The 23,744-nt window shown below is 40.9% G+C and overlaps 1 protein-coding gene across 1 annotated transcript in view; it reads left to right on the top strand.

The window, feature by feature from the left end:
- Positions 1-23,744, top strand: part of ttll12 (tubulin tyrosine ligase-like family, member 12) — a 77,224-nt gene that overhangs the window by 33,044 nt on the left and 20,436 nt on the right. Inside the window, exons 8-11 of the mRNA XM_033614653.2 lie at positions 5,159-5,341; positions 5,455-5,566; positions 14,572-14,723; positions 18,099-18,180. Coding sequence (XP_033470544.1) covers positions 5,159-5,341; positions 5,455-5,566; positions 14,572-14,723; positions 18,099-18,180 — 529 coding nt within the window. The remainder of the gene's footprint in view (positions 1-5,158; positions 5,342-5,454; positions 5,567-14,571; positions 14,724-18,098; positions 18,181-23,744) is intronic.

The raw sequence follows: 23,744 nt of genomic DNA, 5'->3' as shown, positions 1-23,744 counted from the left end.
AGTATAAATGCTGGCTTTGCGCCAAGAACACCATGGCAGAACAATGGCAGACTTTGTTTGGCAAAGTACTGAATACTGTATCCCCTCATGTAGTGATGTCTGCTGGTGAGTCAGTCTAACAGTGTCAGATGGGTTGAGGCTGTGGATTTGACCAAGTTTGACCACTTTATCACTATTCCCTCTCACTTGTAGCTGTTTTTTCATTATCTTTTGAATTTAACATGAATTATGGAACCGTTTTTGTTCACATTTGTTTGCCCCGTTTCGTAAAATAAATTATTAAAAGTTGCTTTTGAAGTGCGTGACAGAAGTGCGTTTTGAGAACGACAGCAGACTGTCACCTGTTCAACGCATCGGTATCTTCGGATGCCATTAAAGTAATAATGATTATAATAATAATGTCAAAATATTATTTACAGACTGATTTAACAGACGATCACTGCTGCCACGATCACTGGAAAGTCTGGGCGAGAGGCTTCCACAGAGGAGCGCCAAGTTTGCACCAGCTTTCTAAAGACGTTATTTACTTCACTCAAACTGCGTGTGGCTATTAGCGCTGGTGTTAGTGAATTAGACGTTGTTTATCAATGAGGCTCATTTGCATAGAAAGGGGCAATTTTTCCGGCAAATATATGCATATTACCTCATTTAAATACGTGCAAATAACACCGGAGCACCGAGACACAATCTACTTGGCAGCGCAGTTAGTAGAGCATTTCACCCTCTGCGTGTGCTTTGTGAATTAAGGCCCGAACATAGTCGGGTGGAACGTATGCGAAACGGACTCCACGAGGAATGTCCGCAGTCATTCGGGCTTCCATAGTCGAGCGCACTTCCACGTTGTAGTTTCCTGTAAAAATGTCCGTGAAAAATCCCCGCGATGTGAAAAATACATGCTGAGCAGTCACTGGTGCGCGGAGCGGAGTCCACGCAGTCGTAAAATCTGAGCTTTGTGCACACAGGGCTTGCGGATGTCCGCTTTGAGTCCGCGCAGACCTCCGCGGAGTCCGTTCACCGTACGTTCCGCCCAAGTATGTTCGGGCCTTTAGACGGTATCTGTTTGCTCCATTTTTACCGGTTTAGCGGCCGCAAAAGCCACGCAATACTTTTGCAGCCCTGAGGGCCGAATTCACAAAAGGATTCCGTCTCGGTGCCCCGGTGTTATTTGCACGTATTTAAATGAGGTAATATGCATATATTTGCCGGAAAAATTGCCCCTTTCTATGCAAATGAGCCTCATTGATAAACAACATCTAATTCACTAACACCAGCGCTAATAGCCACGCGCAGTTTGAGTGAAGTAAATAACGTCTTTAGAAAGCTGGTGCAAACTGGGCGCTCCTCTGTGGAAGCCTCTCGCCCAGACTTTCCAGTGATCGTGGCAGCAGTGATCGTCTGTTAAATCAGTCTGTAAATCACTCACATATATACAGTGGTGGAAAAAAGTTTTCGGACACCCTTAAAATTTTACACAATCTCAAATATTATCATGAAATATTTGTGGAAAAATCTTTTTTGTGTTTCAAAAGGTGTGGCTGCATTAGACAGATACAAACAAATACAAATTATATTGTTTTGTTTATTGTTTACAAGAAAAACTAACAAAACTAAATTCTTGACAGTTTCAATATGTCAGTTCTCAACATTGTCGGTATCAAAGTCAACAAATAACAGAGAATGTGTTCAAAACTGAACAAAAAATAAATAAACCATCACATCATCAAATTAATATTTAGTAGTTCTGCCATTGGCACGTAGTAGAGCTCTAATCCTGGCTGGCATGTTCCCCACGAGCCTTTCACACTGTTGAGGGGTAATCTTGTCCCATTCTTCTTGAATTACTGCTTTTAATTCTTCTAAATTCTTTGGTTTATGCTTTGAAACAGACCTTTTGATAATCCACCACAGATTTTCAATGGGGCTCATGTCCAGGGATTGAGCTGGCCACTCTAAGACCTGGATACTGTGCTCCTGCAGCAAAGTTCTACTGGCCTTGGATGTGTAGCAAGGGGCATTATCTTGTTGAAACATCCAGTTTTTACCTCGACGGAACAGTGCACGCGCAGAAGGGAGCATGTGGGTTTCAAGAATGGTACAATACTTGGTAGAGTTCAATGTGCCATCACAGACAGTGAGATAACCAACACCAGCAGCACTCATGCATCCCCAAACCATGATACTGCCTCCACCATGCTTGACAGTAGGTACTGTACATGCTGGAGATAATGCTTCGCCTGGCCTTCTGCGTACCCTCACATTAGTAGGAGGAAGATAAAGCTGGAAACTGGACTCATCTGACCACAAAATCTTCTTCCAATTCCTGGCTGTCCAGTTCTTGTGTGCCTGGGCCCAACGACGCCGGGCTAACCTCTGTCTCTCATTGATCAGGGGCTTCTTGATAGCCTTGTAGGACCTTAAGCCATGATCTAAAAGTTGGCCACGTACAGTGCGGGTCGAACACTGGACACCAGTTTGGTTTGACCACTGCTGCTGAAGCTCCTGTGATGTCATTCGGCAGTTTTGCCTGCACATGCGGATCAGGATGCAGTCATTTCTTGCTGAAGAAACCCTTGGACGCCCAGATCTTGGTTTGTCTTCCAAGCTGTTGGTTCGTCTGTATTTCTGCAGAGTGTGTCCAACTGCTGAAGGACTGCATCTGCACTTCCTGGCTATCTGGCGGCAGCTGTACCCTTCCTGGCTGAGAATCTTTATCTTCAGGCGTGTTTCCTGCGTTAGGTTCCTTGTTTTAGCCATTTTTGTGTCTGAAGAACTTTCAAATGTGCTGGCTTTATGTAGACACGAAGCTTGGCAACAAAAATTGTGTCTTTTAATAAAAAGAACGACCTTCATCACTGGTACCAAAATGACCCAATACTCAAAATTTCTTATGTATTTTTAGGGAGCCAATCAATTTTAAGTTTTTAATGGCTTTTTTAGGATTTATTTAGTATTTTGGCTGTGACTATACTAAAAGAAATTGCACTTGAAGACCTAAGAGTGATTCTTAATGCAATATTTCACAAATGCATGGGGTGTCCGAAAACTTTTTTCCACCACTGTGTATATATATATATATACAGTACAGGCCAGAAGTTTGGACACACCTTCTCATTCAATGCGTTTTCTTTATTTTCATGACTATTTACATTGTAGATTCTCACTGAAGGCATCAAAACTATGAATGAACACATGTGGAGTTATGTACTTAACAAAAAAAGGTGAAATAACTGAAAACATGTTTTATATTCTAGTTTCTTCAAAATAGCCACCCTTTGCTCTGAATACTGCTTTGCACACTCTTGGCATTCTCTCCATGAGCTTCAAGAGGTAGTCACCTGAAATGGTTTCCACTTCACAGGTGTGCCTTATCAGGGTTAATTAGTGGAATTTCTTGCTTTATCAATGGGGTTGGGACCATCAGTTGTGTTGTGCAGAAGTCAGGTTAATACACAGCCGACAGCCCTATTGGACAACTGTTAAAATTCATATTATGGCAAGAACCAATCAGCTAACTAAAGAAAAACGAGTGGCCATCATTACTTTAAGAAATGAAGGTCAGTCAGTCCGGAAAATTGCAAAAACTTTAAATGTGTCCCTAAGTGGAGTCGCAAAAACCATCAAGCCCTACAACGAAACTGGCACACATGAGGACCGACCCAGGAAAGGAAGACCAAGAGTCACCTCTGCTTCTGAGGATAAGTTCATCCGAGTCACCAGCCTCAGAAATGGCAAGTTAACAGCAGCTCAGATCAGAGACCAGATGAATGCCACACAGAGTTCTAGCAGCAGACCCATCTCTAGAACAACTGTTAAGAGGAGACTGCGCCAATCAGGCCTTCATGGTCAAATAGCTGCTAGGAAACCACTGCTAAGGAGAGGCAACAAGCAGAAGAGATTTGTTTGGGCCAAGAAACACAAGGAATGGACATTAGACCAGTGGAAATCTGTGCTTTGGTCTGATGAGTCCAAATTTGAGATCTTTGGTTCCAACCGCTGTGTCTTTGTGAGACGCAGAAAAGGTGAACGGATGGATTCCACATGCCTGGTTCCCACTGTGAAGCATGGAGGAGGAGGTGTGATGGTGTGGGGGTGTTTTGCTGGTGACACTGTTGGGGATTTATTCAAAATTGAAGGCACACTGAACCAGCATGGCTACCACAGCATCCTGCAGCGACATGCCATCCCATCCGGTTTGCGTTTAGTTGGACGATCATTTATTTTTCAACAGGACAATGACCCCAAACACACCTCCAGGCTGTGTAAGGGCTATTTGACCAAGAAGGAGAGTGATGGAGTGCTGCGGCAGATGACCTGGCCTCCACAGTCACCGGACCTGAACCCAATCGAGATGGTTTGGGGTGAGCTGGACCGCAGAGTGAAGGCAAAGGGGCCAACAAGTGCTAAACACCTCTGGGAACTCCTTCAAGACTGTTGGAAAACCATTTCAGGTGACTACCTCTTGAAGCTCATGGAGAGAATGCCAAGAGTGTGCAAAGCAGTAATCAGAGCAAAGGGTGGCTATTTTGAAGAAACTAGAATATAAAACATGTTTTCAGTTATTTCACCTTTTTTTGTTAAGTACATAACTCCACATGTGTTCATTCATAGTTTTGATGCCTTCAGTGAGAATCTACAATGTAAATAGTCATGAAAATAAAGAAAACGCATTGAATGAGAAGGTGTGTCCAAACTTTTGGCCTGTACTGTATATATACATATATATATATATATATATATATATATATATATATATATATATATATATATATATATATATATATATATATATATATATATATAGACATAGACATTTTATATCCAAAATGTCAAAGATCAATTTCACTGTGACATCATAATGATCTGCATAAGACGCTTTTCTGGCCATTATTCAACGTCATATCTCAGGAACAGAAGAGGAGACATTTGGTCAGATACTAAATTAGGGACACTAATCTTGGGTGCCCACCTTGAGACTGTGCTGATTGTATAGATCCTCTGTGCTGCCAGGGGAAAGATGTGTGTGAAGCATCCATGTTTTCACAAGCTTGGATGTAAACTGTAAGCCCAACTTGACTGGTTCGCAGAGGCAAATAACCGCGAGGTGGTAATTCGAGTTTTTTGATGCATTCAATTATCATTGCATTATCTCCTCTAACAGAAAGCTGAGTGAGGAACGCCCTCATGTGATGCTAAACCAGTTTCCCTGTGAGAGCATCGTCACTGTTAAAGACTGCTTGGCCGCCGTGGCTCATAGAGTGAAATCTGATTGGCTACCAGAGACCTTCAACCTCCAGTCAGAGCTGCCACAATTCATCAAGCATTATCAACTGAGACAACAAAGGTTGGAATGTTATACTGTATTTTTAAAACTTTAATATAACCAAAAACATGGTGCTGATGTTGATGGTTTGATCAGCATAAACAAGATAAAAGCTGTCTCGGTGTGTGTTTCAGAGGAGAGGATAACCACTGGATCTGTAAGCCCTGGAACTTGGCCCGTGGAATGGACACACATATCACCAACAACCTGGACTATATAATAAGACAAAGAGAGAGTACACCAAAGGTACACACACATAACAGAACACACCAGGAAACCAGCCTGCCTAAGACCATGTCCAAATACCTCTATATTTAGCTCCTTCAAAATGAGTTAGTCAGTGTTCGCCATTTACTTTGAAACCATAAATCTCTGTATGTGACATCTGGTACTGTCCCACCCAGTAAGTTGATTGCTATGACACATAAACCATGAGATTGTCTCTTTTTTAAACTACATGTCACTGCCAGTTGCTGGAAACACAGTCATAGTGGATGGTACCTGACTGCATAACGGGTGTGGGGAAAAAAATTGATTCACTTAAAGGGGTATTTCACTGCTGGAAAGATGGCCTTTTAATAAATCTAGGATGTGTGTGCAGTAGAGAGACACAAATACTTTTGAAACTGGTGCTATGGGACCAGTGAAAAAAAGAAAAATGAAGCTTTTGTTCAAGAGGGAGAAAACCTACAACTACCAGAATGCACTGCACCATACCAGACCAATAAACGCCCCCAATGGCCGGTGATATACATGACATGCAAAAGTTTTGGAGCCACTGGTCAAAATTGTGTTTGTTGTTAATAACTAAGCAAGTAAAAGATTAACTGATTTCCAAAAGGCAAAATTATAAAGATGACACGTTTCTTCAATATTTTAAGCAAGAATACTTTTTAATTTCAATCTTTTATAATTTCAAAATGACAATAAAAGGAAAAGGGCCTGAAGCAAAAGTTTAGGCACCCTGCATGGTCAGTAGTTAGTACCGCCCCTTTGGCAAGTTTTACAGCTTCTAAACACTTTTTGTAACCAGCTAAGAGTCTTTCAGTTCTTGTTTGGGGAATTTTCACCCATTCTTCCTGCAAAAGGCTTCTAGTTCTGTCAGATTCTTGGGCCGTCTTGCATGCACTGCTCTTTTGAGGTCTATCCACAGATTTTTAATGATGTTTAGGTCAGGGGACTGTGAGGGCCATGGCCAAACCTTTAGCTTGCTCCTCTTGTGGATTTCGAGGTGTGCTTAAGATCATTGTCCTGTTGTAAAAGCCATCCACTCTTTATCTTCAACTTTTTTACAGATGGTGTGACGTTTGCTTCCAGACTTTAATTTAACTGAATCCATGCCTCCCTCTACCCATGAAATGCTCCCCATGCCACTGGCTGCAACACAAGCCCAAAACATGATCGATCCACCTCTGTGTTTAACAGTTGGACAGGTGTTCTTTTCATGAAATTCTGTACCCTTTTTTCTCCAAACATACCGTTGGTCATTGATTCTAAAAAGTTCTATTTTAACTTCATCAGGCCACAGGACTTGTTTCCAAAAAGCATCAGGCTTGTTTGGAATGGTCTTAAATCAGCCGCTGCGGCACTTGTGTATCAAATGGACAGTTAACTTTCACCAGCTATAAATTTCACAAAGGAAGCTAAACGATTCTATCTAACACTCAGTTTCCTGCCAGAGATTAATTTTAAAAAGGCAGAAAAGGTGTCGTTCAGAGTGACAAGGGCATCCGCAGGCCACTGAAAGAAGGCCCTGATCCCAAAAAATTGTCTCTCTTTATATCCTTTCAAGCCCAGTTCTTGATGACACAATAGACAGTTTTTCAATAAATTCAAAACAGACAGTTTTCTATCCATCAACCCCACGTAGAGATGTTTGACTCCCTTATCATCTGCACGTGCATTGATTGTGAAGAAACAACAGTGCAGCACACATACACATACTGCTCTACATGCTCAATCCCACAAAACCATTAAAATAATACGTGGAAATACAAAAAATTATTCAGTCTCAGCTTTATGATAGAGATGAGATGGATATGTGTAACATGGAAAAACAAGCATTTAAAAGCAACATTCTTCCTCAGTTAACATTCTTTGTTCATATTTCCTCCAGATGTTGTTCCTTCTAGGCCTGTGGTTTCTAAAAGGACTCCCTCTGATGCACAGTGCAGCGCATTGCAAACATGACTTCCTCTGTCACACAGTACAGTGTAATACAACAGAGTGCATTATAGGCACCCTTAGAGTGCTTAACTAAGTACAACAGTACATCAGTCCTTAAAGTCTGTGTAAAGCAAGTTCTGTTATTTTCTTCTAAACACATTAAATAGGTCATAAAAGTATTCCTCAAAATATGTAAAAAAAAAAAAAAAAAGCCTTTCAACCATTTACAATTGACTTGTGGAGCTAGGCTTCACAAACTGTGTTTCTAGGTTTCTGGGTTCTGGATTTAGTGGGTGGGCCTTAAAGGGATAGTTCGACATTTTGGCAAATTCGCCTATTGCCGTAATCCCTATAGTCATATGAGTAGGTACATTACCTTTAATAATCAGCACCTGTTGTTCTGAGATCGGTGGGACAGAGCTGCCTGCTGCTCGGCGCACAAAATGGAGGTGAAAACTAATCAAATACACCATCAAATGACTCCAAAACGCTCTTGTGGGCAACTTGTAGCTTACACATTCACCACGCTATGAAATAATAATGTAATATTACGAGACCGAGTTGTTTTGAAGTCAAATGCACAGCCGGAGCTACATTCCAGACATACAGTACTTGCTGGGCGGAGTGATTTCAAACAGCGTATGTTTAGTGCAGTTACTCCCATCATCAAAACAAGTTTGTTGAGAAGAAGCCAGAATATACAGAGGAAGAGTTTGGTTTTGGAAGAAGAGAGAGCAAGAAGAGAGGCTGAGGCTGCCGAGCAACCAGGGGCTGAGGGGAGACCCAGAGCCGGCATGGATTGGTGGTGTAAATGTGTGGCTTACTGGCCACTTTATTAGGTACAATTGTGCAATCTAATACAATCCAATATAACAGCTCTGCCACACATTCTACGTTTACAAAGCTTTTACATTTTCAGTTTTTGTTGACATTGTCAAAAAGGTTAAGATTATTCTACATTATTATTGAGGTCGTAGTGGGAGGTGCTGGTGTATATGTATGTATACGAGATAGATATATATATATATATATATATATATATATATATATATATATATATATATATAGATATAGATATATATATAGATATATATATATATATATACAGTACAGGCCAGAAGTTTGGACACACCTTCTCATTCAATGCGTTTTCTTTATTTTCATGACTATTTACATTGTAGATTCTCACTGAAGGCATCAAAACTATGAATGAACACATGTGGAGTTATGTACTTAACAAAAAAAGGTGAAATAACTGAAAACATGTTTTATATTCTAGTTTCTTCAAAATAGCCACCCTTTGCTCTGATTACTGCTTTGCACACTCTTGGCATTCTCTCCATGAGCTTCAAGAGGTAGTCACCTGAAATGGTTTCCACTTCACAGGTGTGCCTTATCAGGGTTAATTAGTGGAATTTCTTGCTTTATCAATGGGGTTGGGACCATCAGTTGTGTTGTGCAGAAGTCAGGTTAATACACAGCCGACAGCCCTATTGGACAACTGTTAAAATTCATATTATGGCAAGAACCAATCAGCTAACTAAAGAAAAACGAGTGGCCATCATTACTTTAAGAAATGAAGGTCAGTCAGTCCGGAAAATTGCAAAAACTTTAAATGTGTCCCCAAGTGGAGTCGCAAAAACCATCAAGCGCTACAACGAAACTGGCACACATGAGGACCGACCCAGGAAAGGAAGACCAAGAGTCACCTCTGCTTCTGAGGATAAGTTCATCCGAGTCACCAGCCTCAGAAATGGCAAGTTAACAGCAGCTCAGATCAGAGACCAGATGAATGCCACACAGAGTTCTAGCAGCAGACCCATCTCTAGAACAACTGTTAAGAGGAGACTGCGCCAATCAGGCCTTCATGGTCAAATAGCTGCTAGGAAACCACTGCTAAGGAGAGGCAACAAGCAGAAGAGATGTGTTTGGGCCAAGAAACACAAGGAATGGACATTAGACCAGTGGAAATCTGTGCTTTGGTCTGATGAGTCCAAATTTGAGATCTTTGGTTCCAAGCGCCGTGTCTTTGTGAGACGCAGAAAAGGTGAACGGATGGATTCCACATGCCTGGTTCCCACTGTGAAGCATGGAGGAGGAGGTGTGATGGTGTGGGGGTGTTTTGCTGGTGACACTGTTGGGGATTTATTCAAAATTGAAGGCACACTGAACCAGCATGGCTACCACAGCATCCTGCAGCGACATGCCATCCCATCCGGTTTGCGTTTAGTTGGACAATCATTTATTTTTCAACAGGACAATGACCCCAAACACACCTCCAGGCTGTGTAAGGGCTATTTGACCAAGAAGGAGAGTGATGGAGTGCTGCGGCAGATGACCTGGCCTCCACAGTCACCGGACCTGAACCCAATCGAGATGGTTTGGGGTGAGCTGGACCGCAGAGTGAAGGCAAAGGGGCCAACAAGTGCTAAACACCTCTGGGAACTCCTTCAAGACTGTTGGAAAACCATTTCAGGTTACTACCTCTTGAAGCTCATGGAGAGAATGCCAAGAGTGTGCAAAGCAGTAATCAGAGCAAAGGGTGGCTATTTTGAAGAAACTAGAGTATAAAACATGTTTTCAGTTATTTCACCTTTTTTTGTTAAGTACATAACTCCACATGTGTTCATTCATAGTTTTGATGCCTTCAGTGAGAATCTACAATGTAAATAGTCATGAAAATAAAGAAAACGCATTGAATGAGAAGGTGTGTCCAAACTTTTGGCCTGTACTGTATATATATATATACATACATGTCTGTAATAACTCCAGCGGATGTCTTAGTTACAACATGATTGAGCTAGCAAAGCAGTTTTGTGTTGCTATGTGTAGTATTTATTCAGTTTTGGGAAATCACAATGTCTAGAAAGCATCAGTAGCTGCAGCTGACAGGGACAGCTAACAGCAGCAGCAAAGCTTACATCAGGACATCATCTGTTAAAAGCGACATGAAACTACTCCAGTTAGCTCAATCATGTTGTAACTAAAACATCCGCTGGAAAAAATATTTTCAGTCAGCGGAGCCGAACCGACACTCTACCTCCCTGGATTACATCCTCCCGTTCCGCCGGCTGCAGGTGCGGGGTTACATCCTTGTACAGTACACGGAGACGGCTTCCCTCCCGCGAGTGGGCGTGGACTAAATGGCCGCAGCCTGGAGTCATGAGACAAGAGGCTGCAGACATACCCCTCCGGACACGCCCCCAGCATTTCACAGCAGAGAGAAGTGCTTGTTTTTCCATGATTTTGAGAGCTAATTTTATATACTTAGCGATTTTTTTTAATCTTTCAAATTTGGCTCAGTGATTAATGACACATATTTCTGTGATGTGACAAACTTATAACAGACATTTTTTGCTGCTTTACACAGACTTTAAGTTTGCTAACGTTATAAAATCATGAAATTTAGAAATCATAGAAATATAAAACATAAGGTAAGATACTAATAATAATAATAAAAAACATAAGATAAATATAAAACCTGAGATTATGTGACCCACACTTTGCAAGATGCTGATATGACCTTAAAAGCAAGAAATAAATCAAATCAAATCAAATCAGGCTGGAATTGTCATCTCACCAACATACAACACCAGTGCAGGTAAAACGAAACAGTGTTGGTCGTTTCAACACTGAATTAATAAATACTAATACCATAAAATAGATATCAGTAAAATACAATAAAACCCTAACTATCCAGCAATAAATCACAACTAAAAGTCCAGTATGACACTAACACATCAGCAGTGACGTGCGTGCGTGCGTGCGTGCATGTGTGGGATGTGAATTGCACCAACATCCAGTAGTTTCCACATCATGGGTTTGGATTTGCCTTTCCAACAATCCTACGAGCAGTTCTATATAGTTTTCTTGGTCTTCCAGACCTCAACTTGACCTTCACAGTTCCTGTTAACTGCCATTTCTTAATTGCATTTCGAACTGAGGAAACAGCTACCTGAAAACACTTTGCCATCCTCTAACTCCCAATTTCCACATAATCCGTATGCGCCGCACTGCGCAGCACTGCGCAGCACTGCGGATCTGGAGAGACGGCGCGTACCCTCGCCCACTGGATGCGTTTCTGGTGCGCTGCATAGCGGAGCCGCAAGCTCAGATATGGGAACTGCAAAATCACGCGATAAAAAGCACCATTCCCTCCCATAAATCCTGCAATTTCACACCATGTCTTCTCCTTTCGGCTTGTATCCTTGTAGAAAGGATGTGTAGTGTCATACAAAATACTATGGTTTTCCACTTCAACTATGAGTTTCTCCTCGTCCATCTTTCCTCAGACCCTTGCAATGACTGACAACTTGTGCGACAGGATGTGACGTGATTTTTAAAAAAATTGAGAGTTTACAATCCGTAGTCCGTGCATTGTGTTGTATTTTGAAATTTACCGGATGCTGTGTGCGTTCCGTTTCCGGTTTGGTGCGATCTGAGCTTCATGGCTTGACGTGCTATGGACGCGCAGTCGTTGAAAAATAGACCTGGCGCGTATCTCCAACAAAACGGAGCACCGTGGTGCTTCTAGGATGCTCCAGAGACGCTGCACGCGCTGTGGAAATGAAGCTATTCAGTAGAATGGGAGCGTATCTGCTTTGCAGTGCGTATGTGGAAATTGGGGGTAATAGTCTTCTCCTGCTTTGTGGGCATCAGTTATTTTAGTTTTCAGAGTGCTTGGCAGCTGTTTAGCAGAGCCCATGGCTGCTGGTTGTATGAACAAGGTTTCAGGAGTCAGAGTATTTATAAAGCTTTGAAATTTGCACCACCTGGCCTTTCCTAACAATGACTGTGACCAACCCATAGTCATAACAAGCTAATTATGGTTTTAGACCCTGGTAAAAGTTGTCTGATGCTCCTTTCCTCTTTTTTTTCCTTTAATTTGTACAAAACAAAAATAATACACTGATCTTGCTTAAAATGTTGAACAGCATGTTCCATCTTTAACTTCATTCCAACCACCTCAATCTCTTACAGTTAAATAGTACGTAAAACATATTTCTTAAAACATATGAGGTGAGAATTAGGCAACTCAGGAACAGAATCTTGGTTTATATTTGATCAGCACCACATAGTTTTAGTTTGATTTCAGTTTTTGAATTAAAAAAACAACAAAAAAAACACCTGCAGCTCTCCCCTTTCTGTCCTAAGCCCTTCCCACCATGCACATGCTTCATACAGTAACCCAGTGTTCATACACTGTGTACATAGATTAATTGAATCTTACTTCACTGATTGTAATTGATTGATTACAGACCGATAGCACTTTTCCCCATTATCACAAAATGTTTTGAGAAACTGGTCTTAAATCATATCAAATCCAGCCTCCCTGCCAACCTTGACCAGCACCAATATGCCTGCAGAGCACACCAATCCACAGAGGATACTATTGCCACTGCCCTCTAAAGGCACTCTCACACCTTGACCAGAAGGGGACATATGTGAGAATGCTTTTTACTGATTACAGCTCGGCATCAAATACCATTGTCCCCAGCAGGCTGGTCACCAAACTGCATGGCCTGGGTCTCAATAGCACTCTGTGTATGCGGATCAAAGACTTCTTTTCCAAATCCATAGACAGACAGACTTGGCACACTTCTCTCTCCCAGCCTGACCCTCAGTGCTGGGGCACCATAGGGTTGTGCTCTGAGTCCCATGCTGTAGTCACTGTACACATTTGACCGCACTCCTACGTACCCCACAAACACAATCATCAAATTTGCAGACAATACAACAGTGGTGGGACTTTTAAAAACAAAACAATGAAACACAGTACAGAGAGGAAATAGACAGGCTGACAGACTGGTGCATGGACAATAATCAATGACCACACTGCCTAAAAGACAAAAGAAATCATTATTGACTTCAGGAGACATCATGAGGACCATGCTCCCCTAACCATCAGGGGAGAGGAAGTGGAGAGAGTCACCAGCTTTAAGTTTCTGGGGACTTACATCACATGGATGATTAACTCCTCTGCCCTGGTAAAAAAAAAATGGCTTAACAGCAGCTCTACTTCCGAAGGCAGGTCCAAGCATCTGCACCCATACACACTCACTCTGACCTAGATAATTGGGATACATGAAAGAGGGGCAGGTAAGATCATAGTAAAAGAAAACTGCTGAGGTTGGCCCTTTTTGGTAAAAGATGTAAACATCCTACTCAGCCGATTTTAACCGGTCCGAGGGAGCTTCCAGGGGTCAGATGAGGTAAAAAATGATGTTGTGACATATGTGAATTAAAAAAACAATAGTAGTTTTACACATATGATTGGTTAAAAACTTAAGAAACTGAGCGAGAGAGAGAGAGAGAGAGACTAGGTATAAAGGTCCATGCCAGAGGCTGTTAGGTTCAGTTCTGCAATGCACTGACCTCAAAAACACTGAGTATACATTAACAGAGTACACATTGAACTCAAAAACACTGATAACTATAGGTACTTTCCACTTTAGTTCCCACGTGCTTGCATGCAGTATATGACCAAATGTGTGTGTGTGTGAGTACAACATGTGAATACATGAAACTGTGTAAACGAGTATATTAACTTCAACAGGCATTTCAAACTTAATCACCTTATGCCAGTGTATATCTACTGATTTATTACTTCAATCACTCTTTGCAGTTAAAGCTCGTTCTTACACTACACAATACGTTCTTTAATGTTATTTTTTATATTTATTGTTCTGGGATGATTGTGTACATATATGCGTTGTGTATGAATTACTGTCTATTTTTCTATTTATTTATTTTTTTGTCAGGCATGGCACAGCAAATTTTGTTGTACTTCTTGTGCAGTGACAATTAAGTCTATTCTTCTTCTTATTCTTCTTGTACAGTTTCTCCCTGAAATTAACTACGTTTGAATGGTCAAATTTTGAATAAAAAGTAACACACCTAATGCCAATGGGGTTTTAATGTGACTAGAATCGTATTACTAGCATCAGCATCAACAGGTGCATTGTACACACACAGTAAAATGATTTATTCCTCTCTCATTTCAAAACTGACACATAGATGATTTAATTTGTTACCTCTAACTCTGTCTGTCTGTCTGTCTGTCTGTCTGTGTCTTTGTTTTCCAGGTGGTGTGTAAGTACCTTGAAGATCCAGTGTTGATCAACAGAGAGGAAGTGGGAATGGTTAAGTTTGACTTCCGCTACATGCTGATGTTGCGCTCTGTGCAGCCTCTGCGTCTTTACGCCTACAACGTGTTCTGGTTGCGCTTTGCTAACAGGTACAACATATATGCATACATATACACACATCACATCCAGCTTTAATGGCCAAGCCACAGATCCACCCTCTCGTCCAAATATGGTCACTTCTGGCTCCAAAATCAAACATGGCGATGGCCAAAATGCTGAATTCAAGGCTTAAAAACTGCAGTCTACAAACCAGTGGGTGGCATCACAGTGACTACATCCATTATTTTTTACAGTCTATGACAAAAAAAAATACTGGTAAAGTGGTTGTTGAAGTGCTCCTCATAGTGACGGCCTGTGGAAAGAAAAAGTTCTTGGCTGTGGTCAAATAGTCTTTTTTGCTTAGAAAAGGTTTCTAACTGAGTGAAATGACCCGGAAGTATCTAAGTGGCAGCCATGATAAGAGCTGGTTGAATTCTCTAAATTTTAAGGAAAGATGCTTCAGTGCTTCCTTTCTGATCTCCTTTAGCATAGGGTACACTTGACCATCCTTTACGAAAGGAAAGGAGATAATTCTGTCCCACAAGTTCTTGTGGCGGCAATATTTACAGCGACCAAGCGACGCACCATTCACAAACTCAAATGATTAGGAAAGAAAAAGATCAACATGACCGAGAAAGGAAGGAGATCACCATGTACGTTACCGTTGTTTATGAAGCATTATACATCTCATGCTATAACTTGTTCATATGCTATATGTTTTGAACTTTCAAGATTATGTTAAACTTAGAAGCGAACTATGAATGTTTCGCTACTATTGGTGTACCCTCCGTCCACAGCTTTGTTTAACTTGTTTTATAACAGGATGAACAGTTATAGCCTACAATGCATTATTTTCATTTTCCGATTTTCGTGTGAATGAGAAAAAACAGAAGTCCACCTGCTTTTCCCATTTTATTGTTTATTGTTCTATCTATATTGTCTGCCCCTACTGCATCTCAAAAGATTGGCATTGGCTATGCTTATAGCCTAGATGGATGGATAGATGGATAGATAGATGGATGGATGGATATTCTGCTTCTCCATGCCCCCCGTTTCTCTCTCAACCCAACTGGTCTAAGCAGATGGCCGGCCACCTAGAGCAGGGTTCTGCTCGAAGTTTCTTCCCATTAAAGGGGATTTTTTCCTTACCGACGTCACCAAATGCTGCTCATGGGGGAATTTTTGGGTCTCAGTAAATTCAAGAGTATTATCTAGACCTGCTCTATGTGAAAAGTGCCCTGAGATGACTTTTGTTGTGATTTGGCGCTATATGAAAAAAAATTGAATTGAAAAGAAATAGATAGATAATCAATGAAGTAACGTCGTTGTGCCTCATGCGTAAATGCGCATATAATTGGCCTATCTGGAGATTTGAATAATCAATGAAGTTAGGCTACTGCTTCCCACTTTTTACTCCCCTGTACAGTGTTTCCCTGTAGAGCTACAGTGAAAGGATCATAACAAAAAGAGAGAATTGGGCACTATACAAACGACTGTAACGTTGTTTCACCGTGTTGTCAACTTTTATATATCCTGCACGAAACAATGCGATGAGAACGTACGGGGCACATTATCTAAGATGCGCTTTTTGTAGTCCATCTTCAGAACATTATAGTTTCACCACAGCAGACCCACGTCAATAACATCCGCTGTCACATAATTACGTAGCCCAGTGTAAGTGCAGTCGAATTCTCTCAGCACCACATTTGTCTTTTCCAAAGTCCTTATGAATTCTCCTTCACATCTTCTCTTGACCTCGTGATATTTTCCATCAAGGTCAAGGAAAAGTGGTTAGGAAAAGACGATAGGAGGCACTTTTCGACTGTAGCCCTTGTGTCTGGTTGTTTTGGCATACAGTGTTCTGTAGTGCCTCCCAGAGGGGAGAAGTTTGAACAGGTTGTGTCCAGGGTGTGATGGTCTGCAGTGATGTTTCCTGTCTGTTTTCTGACTCTGGAGTTCTATCAGTCCTAGACTGGTACCAGTGATTCTGCAGTCTTGACTGTCCATTGAAGTCTGTCATTGTCCTGTTTGGTGGCTTATCCAAACCAAAGAGTGGAGATGTGCAGAGAACAGACTGGATGGTTTCAGTGTAGAATTGGATCAGCAGCTCCTGAGGCAGATTGGACTTCCTGAGATGGCGCAGGCTGAGAGCCTGAGATGGCAGAGACATAGCAGCAGAATGTTAGGTGCAAATGAAGTGAGACGTTTGCTTTCACTTGCAGCTGCTGCTCCTCTCATCCATCGATCTGATCTGATCAGCTCTTAATGGCTTGACAGATCAATTATTCATCCTGCAAGTCACAAACTGCTGCTTAGGGAAAAAAAATAACTTATGGAGATCTCTGTCTGCGCTGCGTTCATGGGACAAAGGGACACACACAGGCATTTTTTTTTAAAAAAAAGAAAAGGTTTGCTGTTGTTGTTGCCCCTTCTTCAAATTTGCATAAAACACTTTTCTGGCCATTATTCATCACATATCTCAGAAACAGAAGGGGACACATTTGGTCAGATGCTGAATGGTGACAATAATCTTGGATGTTCACCTTGAAACTGTGTTGATTGTATAGATCTTCTCTGCTGTCAGGGGTGTAAATGTGTGTGAAGCATCCATGTTTTCACAGACATGGATATAAACTTTTATTGCAAGTTGACAGCTTTGCGGAGGCGTACAACCGCGAGGCAGTAATTCTAGTATATATATGAAATGTTTTCAATGGCATCATACAAAAGCTGCCCTGTATTCCACCATTGCGTTAGATGAATGAATGATTTATTTTGGATTGGGTTAATCACAGTGTCAATCAGTGTTAATCACAACTCAAAGGTACAGTCAGAGTTCTGGATCTGCGATTTGAGAAGAAGTATTGCAATAACATATATTGAGATATATTATGATTTATTACCTTATTTCCACTGGCAATTAAGTCCCATTTTATTATTTTAGTGGGCCACCAAAAGTTCAGTTTGTAATTGTAATATTAATAATTTATATAATTAAAAAAAATCTATACTTGATGTCCATGTATTGATACAATATTGCCACGCAAAAATATTGGGATATCATGCTGTACGGACAACAGTACAATCATTACAAACTGAAATTTTGACTTGATGATGGCTCTAAAAGAAAGGTCAGGGCTAAAGGTACAAGGATACATCCTCTGGGAGCCATGGACATCTGTACCAGAATTCATGGCAATCCATCCAAGAAGAAGCGAGGTATTTGAAGCTGCACCAAAATGGTGGACTGACCAACAAACTGACATGCCATCTTGTGACCCATGCTGCAAACTCTAACTATAGGAATTTACACATAACTTGGCTTGTCCTCATTTTGTTTTATTGGTAGTGATAATAAAGTGTCTTCATACTGGGGGGCGAACTCTTTCTTGTGCCTGAACCTGATGTCTGTTTCTTGTATCCAGACCTTTCTCCTTGGACCATTATGATGATTACCAAAAGCACTTCACCGTCATGAACTATAACGAAGGAGTGGAGCTTAAGCAGGTACCTTTTTATTGTTGTTTTTGCTGTTACTAGCAATATCTATTTTTGCAATCTATCTGTGGTCACAAGAACAAGGTCTGGTCAACACATTCACACTCCAACCTCGTTACATATCGAAGTTTGGTCGTGGACTTTCCACGGCAAGATATGACATGCAAGGTACCCTGGTTGTGTTGGTTGCTGATGTTCTGGGACACCGGAAGTAAGTAACTAAATAAGTAAAGCTTTATTTGTATAGCACCTTTCAAGACCATGGTCACAAAGTGCTGTACAATAGAAATAAAATAGAAATAAAACATAGTACAATGCAATATTACAGTACACACGGCAAACAAGGACAAGATATGCCTGGAATGCACCAAATTAACAGTTCAGATATACTGTATACACATGTAACACAGGAAAGATTATGTAATCACACCATAGGCACCGCATCTAAAAAGGAAACAGAAAAAAGGTGGGTTTTAATGCGTTTTTTTTAAAGTTTTTTACTGTGGTGGGAAGTTTGTTCCATAATTTGGGGACCACCACAGAGAAGGCATGGTCACCTTTGGTTTTCAAAGTAGTCCTGGGGACAGTAAGAAACCTTGCATGGGATGATTTAAGGGGTCTCACAGGTGTGTGAGGACTACGCAGATCACTAATATAGCTGGGAGCCAGGCCATGCAGAGCCTTGTAGGTAGTTAAAAGTATTTTAAAATCAATTCTAAATTTAACGGGTAACCAGTACAGAGTGGCCAGGATGGGAGTTATGTGAGAGCGGCATGAAGACTTGGTGAGAACCCTCGCAGCAGCATTTTTTTTTTACCTGTAATCGGTGTCAACTTCAGCCTGTTACATGCATTGTCGGTTCTCAGAATACACTTGTGTTTTCACAAGAAATGTACAGGTTGCATACAGTCTCTTTAAAGATAAATGCACTACGTCAGTACAACAACGCAGATTGAAGTTTTTTTCCTTCAGCAACAAATGCATGTGGTTATGTTTAGCCTTAACAGCGGTTTCAAGCTTGTTTTAACTTAGTGTCTAAATAATTACATTTACAAGGCGAACATGAAGTAAATTGTGAATAGTTACCTGCGCCATCACCCAGAGGCTAATATTAACAAGAGGGGCTGCAATCAGGGTGTAAACCGGCTGACCAACACACGCTGCAGCATTAACCAGATTAAGACACCTCTGCTCTGTGGTGAAGAAAATAACTCTCTGCTCAGTCTGTTTTACCTGCTCAGTGTCTTTGCTTTCACCGGTGCAAGCAGAGAGAGAGAGAGAGAGGCTGATCGTAGCTCCTATGCTGGCATAACGTAAATAACACAGTGGCTGCAGGCTGAGCACTCAAAAATAATTCATTCATTCATTCATCAGTGCAGTTAACTTCTTAAAATAAAAAGGATGCGGACCATATATTATTTAATAGAACGTGAATTGCACACTTATTATGGATCACCAAAAATAGAGTATGCTATATTTTAAAAGAAAGAGAAAAATAAATCGTGTTGAAATCCAACATTTTGATGCATTGTGATGCAACAATAATCATTTTGTTATCGAATCATTAATCTGAATCATAATCGAATTGTGAGGTGTCTGGATATTCCCACTCCTACTTACAAAGCAGCTGTTTTGGACGGCTTCGGAGTGAGACCAGGTTGGTTGGGTCACTGTTGTCTTTTTTTATTGTTTGACCAAATTTCTCATGGAATTTAATGTTTCAGAAAGAATGACCCGTATCATAAACATCTTCAGAGGTAGCTTTATTGGAGCTTTGTAGTCAGAATTGTCAGTTGCCTAAAAGCATTGGCATCCCAAAAAAATTGTCATAGGGGTGGCTAGATGGGTACTAACTGAATTTCAAGGATTCTACTGTGCTGTTGAAGTACATCAGCTAGTTGAAAACTGTGTCAGTATGAGAGTTAAAGAATCACATGCTGATATACTTAAAGTTTCTTATTTGACCATTAATGCTACTAATTATCTCATGCATATTATGTTATATATCTGTGTATACCTGTATTAGGCGATTTGTTGTTCTTCAGATGGGCTGGTTGTCCTTTTCCCTAAAAAGACATTTATTCAGCTTTAAGGGAGTACACTGATTGTAAGGAAAAAAACATTTTCTGGGATCCCTTAGAGACCCGCTATATATCAATTTCTGTCTTGTTTAGAGGTGACAGCTGACCTTTAGGTGGGGATAGCAAAAGTGATTTAAGAAATGATCAAAAATCCATCAAATTAAGGCACCAAGACCTTTGGGAACATCAAAGAAAGTGCTGTGATTTGGAATCAAAAACTTTTGACATTTTGGAGATTTCTGTAAAAATTACATTACATTTTTTGCACTTCTGTTCTGTAAACTGCTCAGAAATCCTGTTATTGTCGAAGTACCTAGAAAAGCCATCCGTCCTCTGAATGCTCAAGGTCTCCAATTTGTGGCTGTAAAGTTTCATGAGGCTATAATGTGATGCAATAATATAATTATATTAATAATATATAAATAATAATATTAATTACTAAATAATAATTACTCAGTGAGACACCACAAAACCTCACCACAGATAGACGTAGAGTAAATGGAGACAAACTGTAATGACTCAACAGTAGCAAAGTGCAGTTAAATTCACAGGAGGTTTATTTGCACACAGCAGCATACAAATAGACCACGCTGCAACAAGCTGACTATGCCTCAGCCTACCATCTTATACCTCACCAGTGCAGCCTCTGACAGTGATTTATCCCGTTACCTCATGTCTAGCGATACATCACAAACAGTCCTCTTCACTAGAGATGTACAGACAGTGATGTGCTCACATGCCTTATTCAGTGTCTTTCCTGCTGATTGGGTCTGTACTCCTTGTGCCTACATATGATTAACTATTTAGGTCAAAGGATATATCATGTCTCTTGTTGTTTATTAAATAGCGATGATGTGAAGGTGATGAAGGAGACTCCACTGACACCATCTTGCTTGTATATAGAAAGGTTTATTACAAGAAGTCCAGCATCAAATCAAGCGCCTAGGATTGCCTGAGAGAGGGTTCGAAGCCAATATGAACTGCTCTGAATAACAGCTCCAACTACCCTACCTTATATAGGTTGGTTGTTTTTGTGAACTGTGAGACAAAATGAGACAGGTGTCAGAGAGACACCCCAGATGGAATTTATGGGGTCAGATCAGTCTCATAATGAATGAACTCACGCAGGGTTTCTCACGAATGCACATGCTCTGGTTCGCAGTTGTATTTCGGACTCACTAATGCATACGATCTGTTTCACAAATGCACATGCTCTGGTTCACAAATAAAATTTTTATGCAAACTTGTAATATAAATTCGGAAATGTGCTCTGCTTCACAAATATTATTTTGAGGCACACTTGTAATATAAATTCACAGATCATGCTAATTGCTGAATCTGCATTTAGAAACTGCTTCTCATTTGTGAAAGAAATCTGTGTGGTGATTTTTGAGACTCCCCTGATGTCGCAGGTCAACGAATGTCACCATTGGCTGATAAATCTGTCAATCAAATTTATGATTCTGATTGACAGATTCATCAGTTAATCAGGTGTCTTCACTTTCAGCCAGTCGTATGGCTCCTTACATAGGGTGTATTGATTGTTTATGTTCATTCAAACATGTTACTTGGCTAAGCAGAACGCTTCAACTCATTATAATTCAATAACATTGCATGATATACAACGAGGGGATAATAAGATAAATGTGTTACGTACAGGTTGAGATTGATCCATGTCTCTTACACCATTTCAGTCTAGCGCGTCTTGTTTGACCACTGCAAACAGTAGCTCAGTAGCTCTGCGATTGGATTAAAAGTGTGGAGAAAATGTAAGGAGCCATACGATTGGCTGAAAGCGAACACACGTGATTAACTGATGAATCTGTCAATCAGAATCATAAATTTGATTGACAGATTTATCAGCCAATGGTGACGTCGTTGACCTGCAACATCAGGGGAGTCTCAAAATTCACCAAACAGATTTCTCTCACAAATGTAGAGAAGTTCACAAATGAGAAGCAGTTTGTAAATGCACATTCAGCGATTCGCATGATCTGTGAATTGATATTACAAGCGTGCCTCAAAATAATATTTGTGAAGCAGAGCACATTTCCGAATTTATATTACAAGTTTGCATAAAAATTATATTTGTGAACCAGAGCGTGTGCATTTGCGAAACAGATCATGTGCATTTCCGAATTTATATTACAAGTTTGCATAAACATTATATTTGTGAACCAGAGCGTGTGCATTTGCAAAACAGATCGTATCCATTAGTGAGTCCGAAATACAACTGTGAACCAGAGCATGTGCATTTGTGAAAAACCCTGCGTGTGTTCATTCAGTATGAGACTGATCTGACCCCATAGGAATTCACCAATCCTTGACCTGGGCCATAAATACCTTCTTGACCTGGGCCTTAACAAATTCTTGACCTGGGCCCCTAACTGATCATCAGACCTAGGACGTGAGATGCTGCCATAAAACATTCCCACTTTACTGTGTAGCTCTTTTTCCCCAAGATGGAAAACATTGATACAGTGACCTTTATCCTCCTATGCAGTTCATAGAAAGAAAGAAAGGAAGAAAGAAAGGAAAGTTTATTCATCCCCAAAGGGAAATTCAACTGTCCAGTAGCTCATAAAAAACAACAGCAACACTTCCCCTCATCAAAAATAATACAGTGGTATTAAAGTAGACATAAAATAAGTTAAAATAAGTGCATACTGTAAATAGAAATTAAAATTAAAATTGCCCATTCCACAGTCGAAGTTGTGGCTAAGGTGATGTGTATGAGTGTGTGTGTGACTGGATTCAGGAGGTGTTTAACAGTCTTATTGCCGTGGGGACGAAGGATCTTCTGAAATGCTCTGTTTTGCAACATAGTTAGATAAGCCGACTGCTGCAGCTGCTCCTCCTCGCTCCAGGAGGCGGTGGAGAGAGTGTCTGCTATTGTCCATTATAGCTTTCAGTTTGTTAAATGTGACCCTCTCCACCACAGTTCTTAGGGGGTCCAGTCTCCTGCCGAGCACTGAGCCAGCTTTTTTTACCAGCTTGCCCAATCGCTTGCTGCTTTGTCCATCAAGCTGCCTCCCCAGCACACTGTAGCATAGAAGGGTGCATTGGCCACCACCATGTGAGAGAACATGGTCAATATCTCAACAAACACATGAAAGGACCTCATCTGATCAGGATCCTACTGGGACTATGTGTTCCCTGCACAACCACTGGTAGGAGGCCCAGGGGCAGACCCAGAACACGCCGGAGGGATTACATATCTCATCTGGCCTGGGAACAGCTCGGGGTCCCCCAGGAGGAGCTGGAAAGCTTTGCTCAGCCTGCTGCCCCCTGTGGCCCAGCCTCAGATAACAGTTGAAAATGGACGGATGGATGCATGGATGGATGGATGGATGGATGGATGGATGGACCATTTTTTAAGTTGGCAAAAACAACACATTTCTACTGCATGCCAAACTGCATGGTTTTTGCCAAAAAATAGCATGGAACTAGCATAAAGTGGTTATGTCTGTAAAGGAGAGCCTTGTGGGTACT

Source organism: Epinephelus lanceolatus, chromosome 23, assembly GCF_041903045.1.
Source record: "Epinephelus lanceolatus isolate andai-2023 chromosome 23, ASM4190304v1, whole genome shotgun sequence".
NCBI lineage: Eukaryota > Metazoa > Chordata > Actinopteri > Perciformes > Serranidae > Epinephelus > Epinephelus lanceolatus.
Note: the sequence above shows the minus strand (reverse complement) of the source record. Positions and strands in the feature narration are given on the sequence as shown.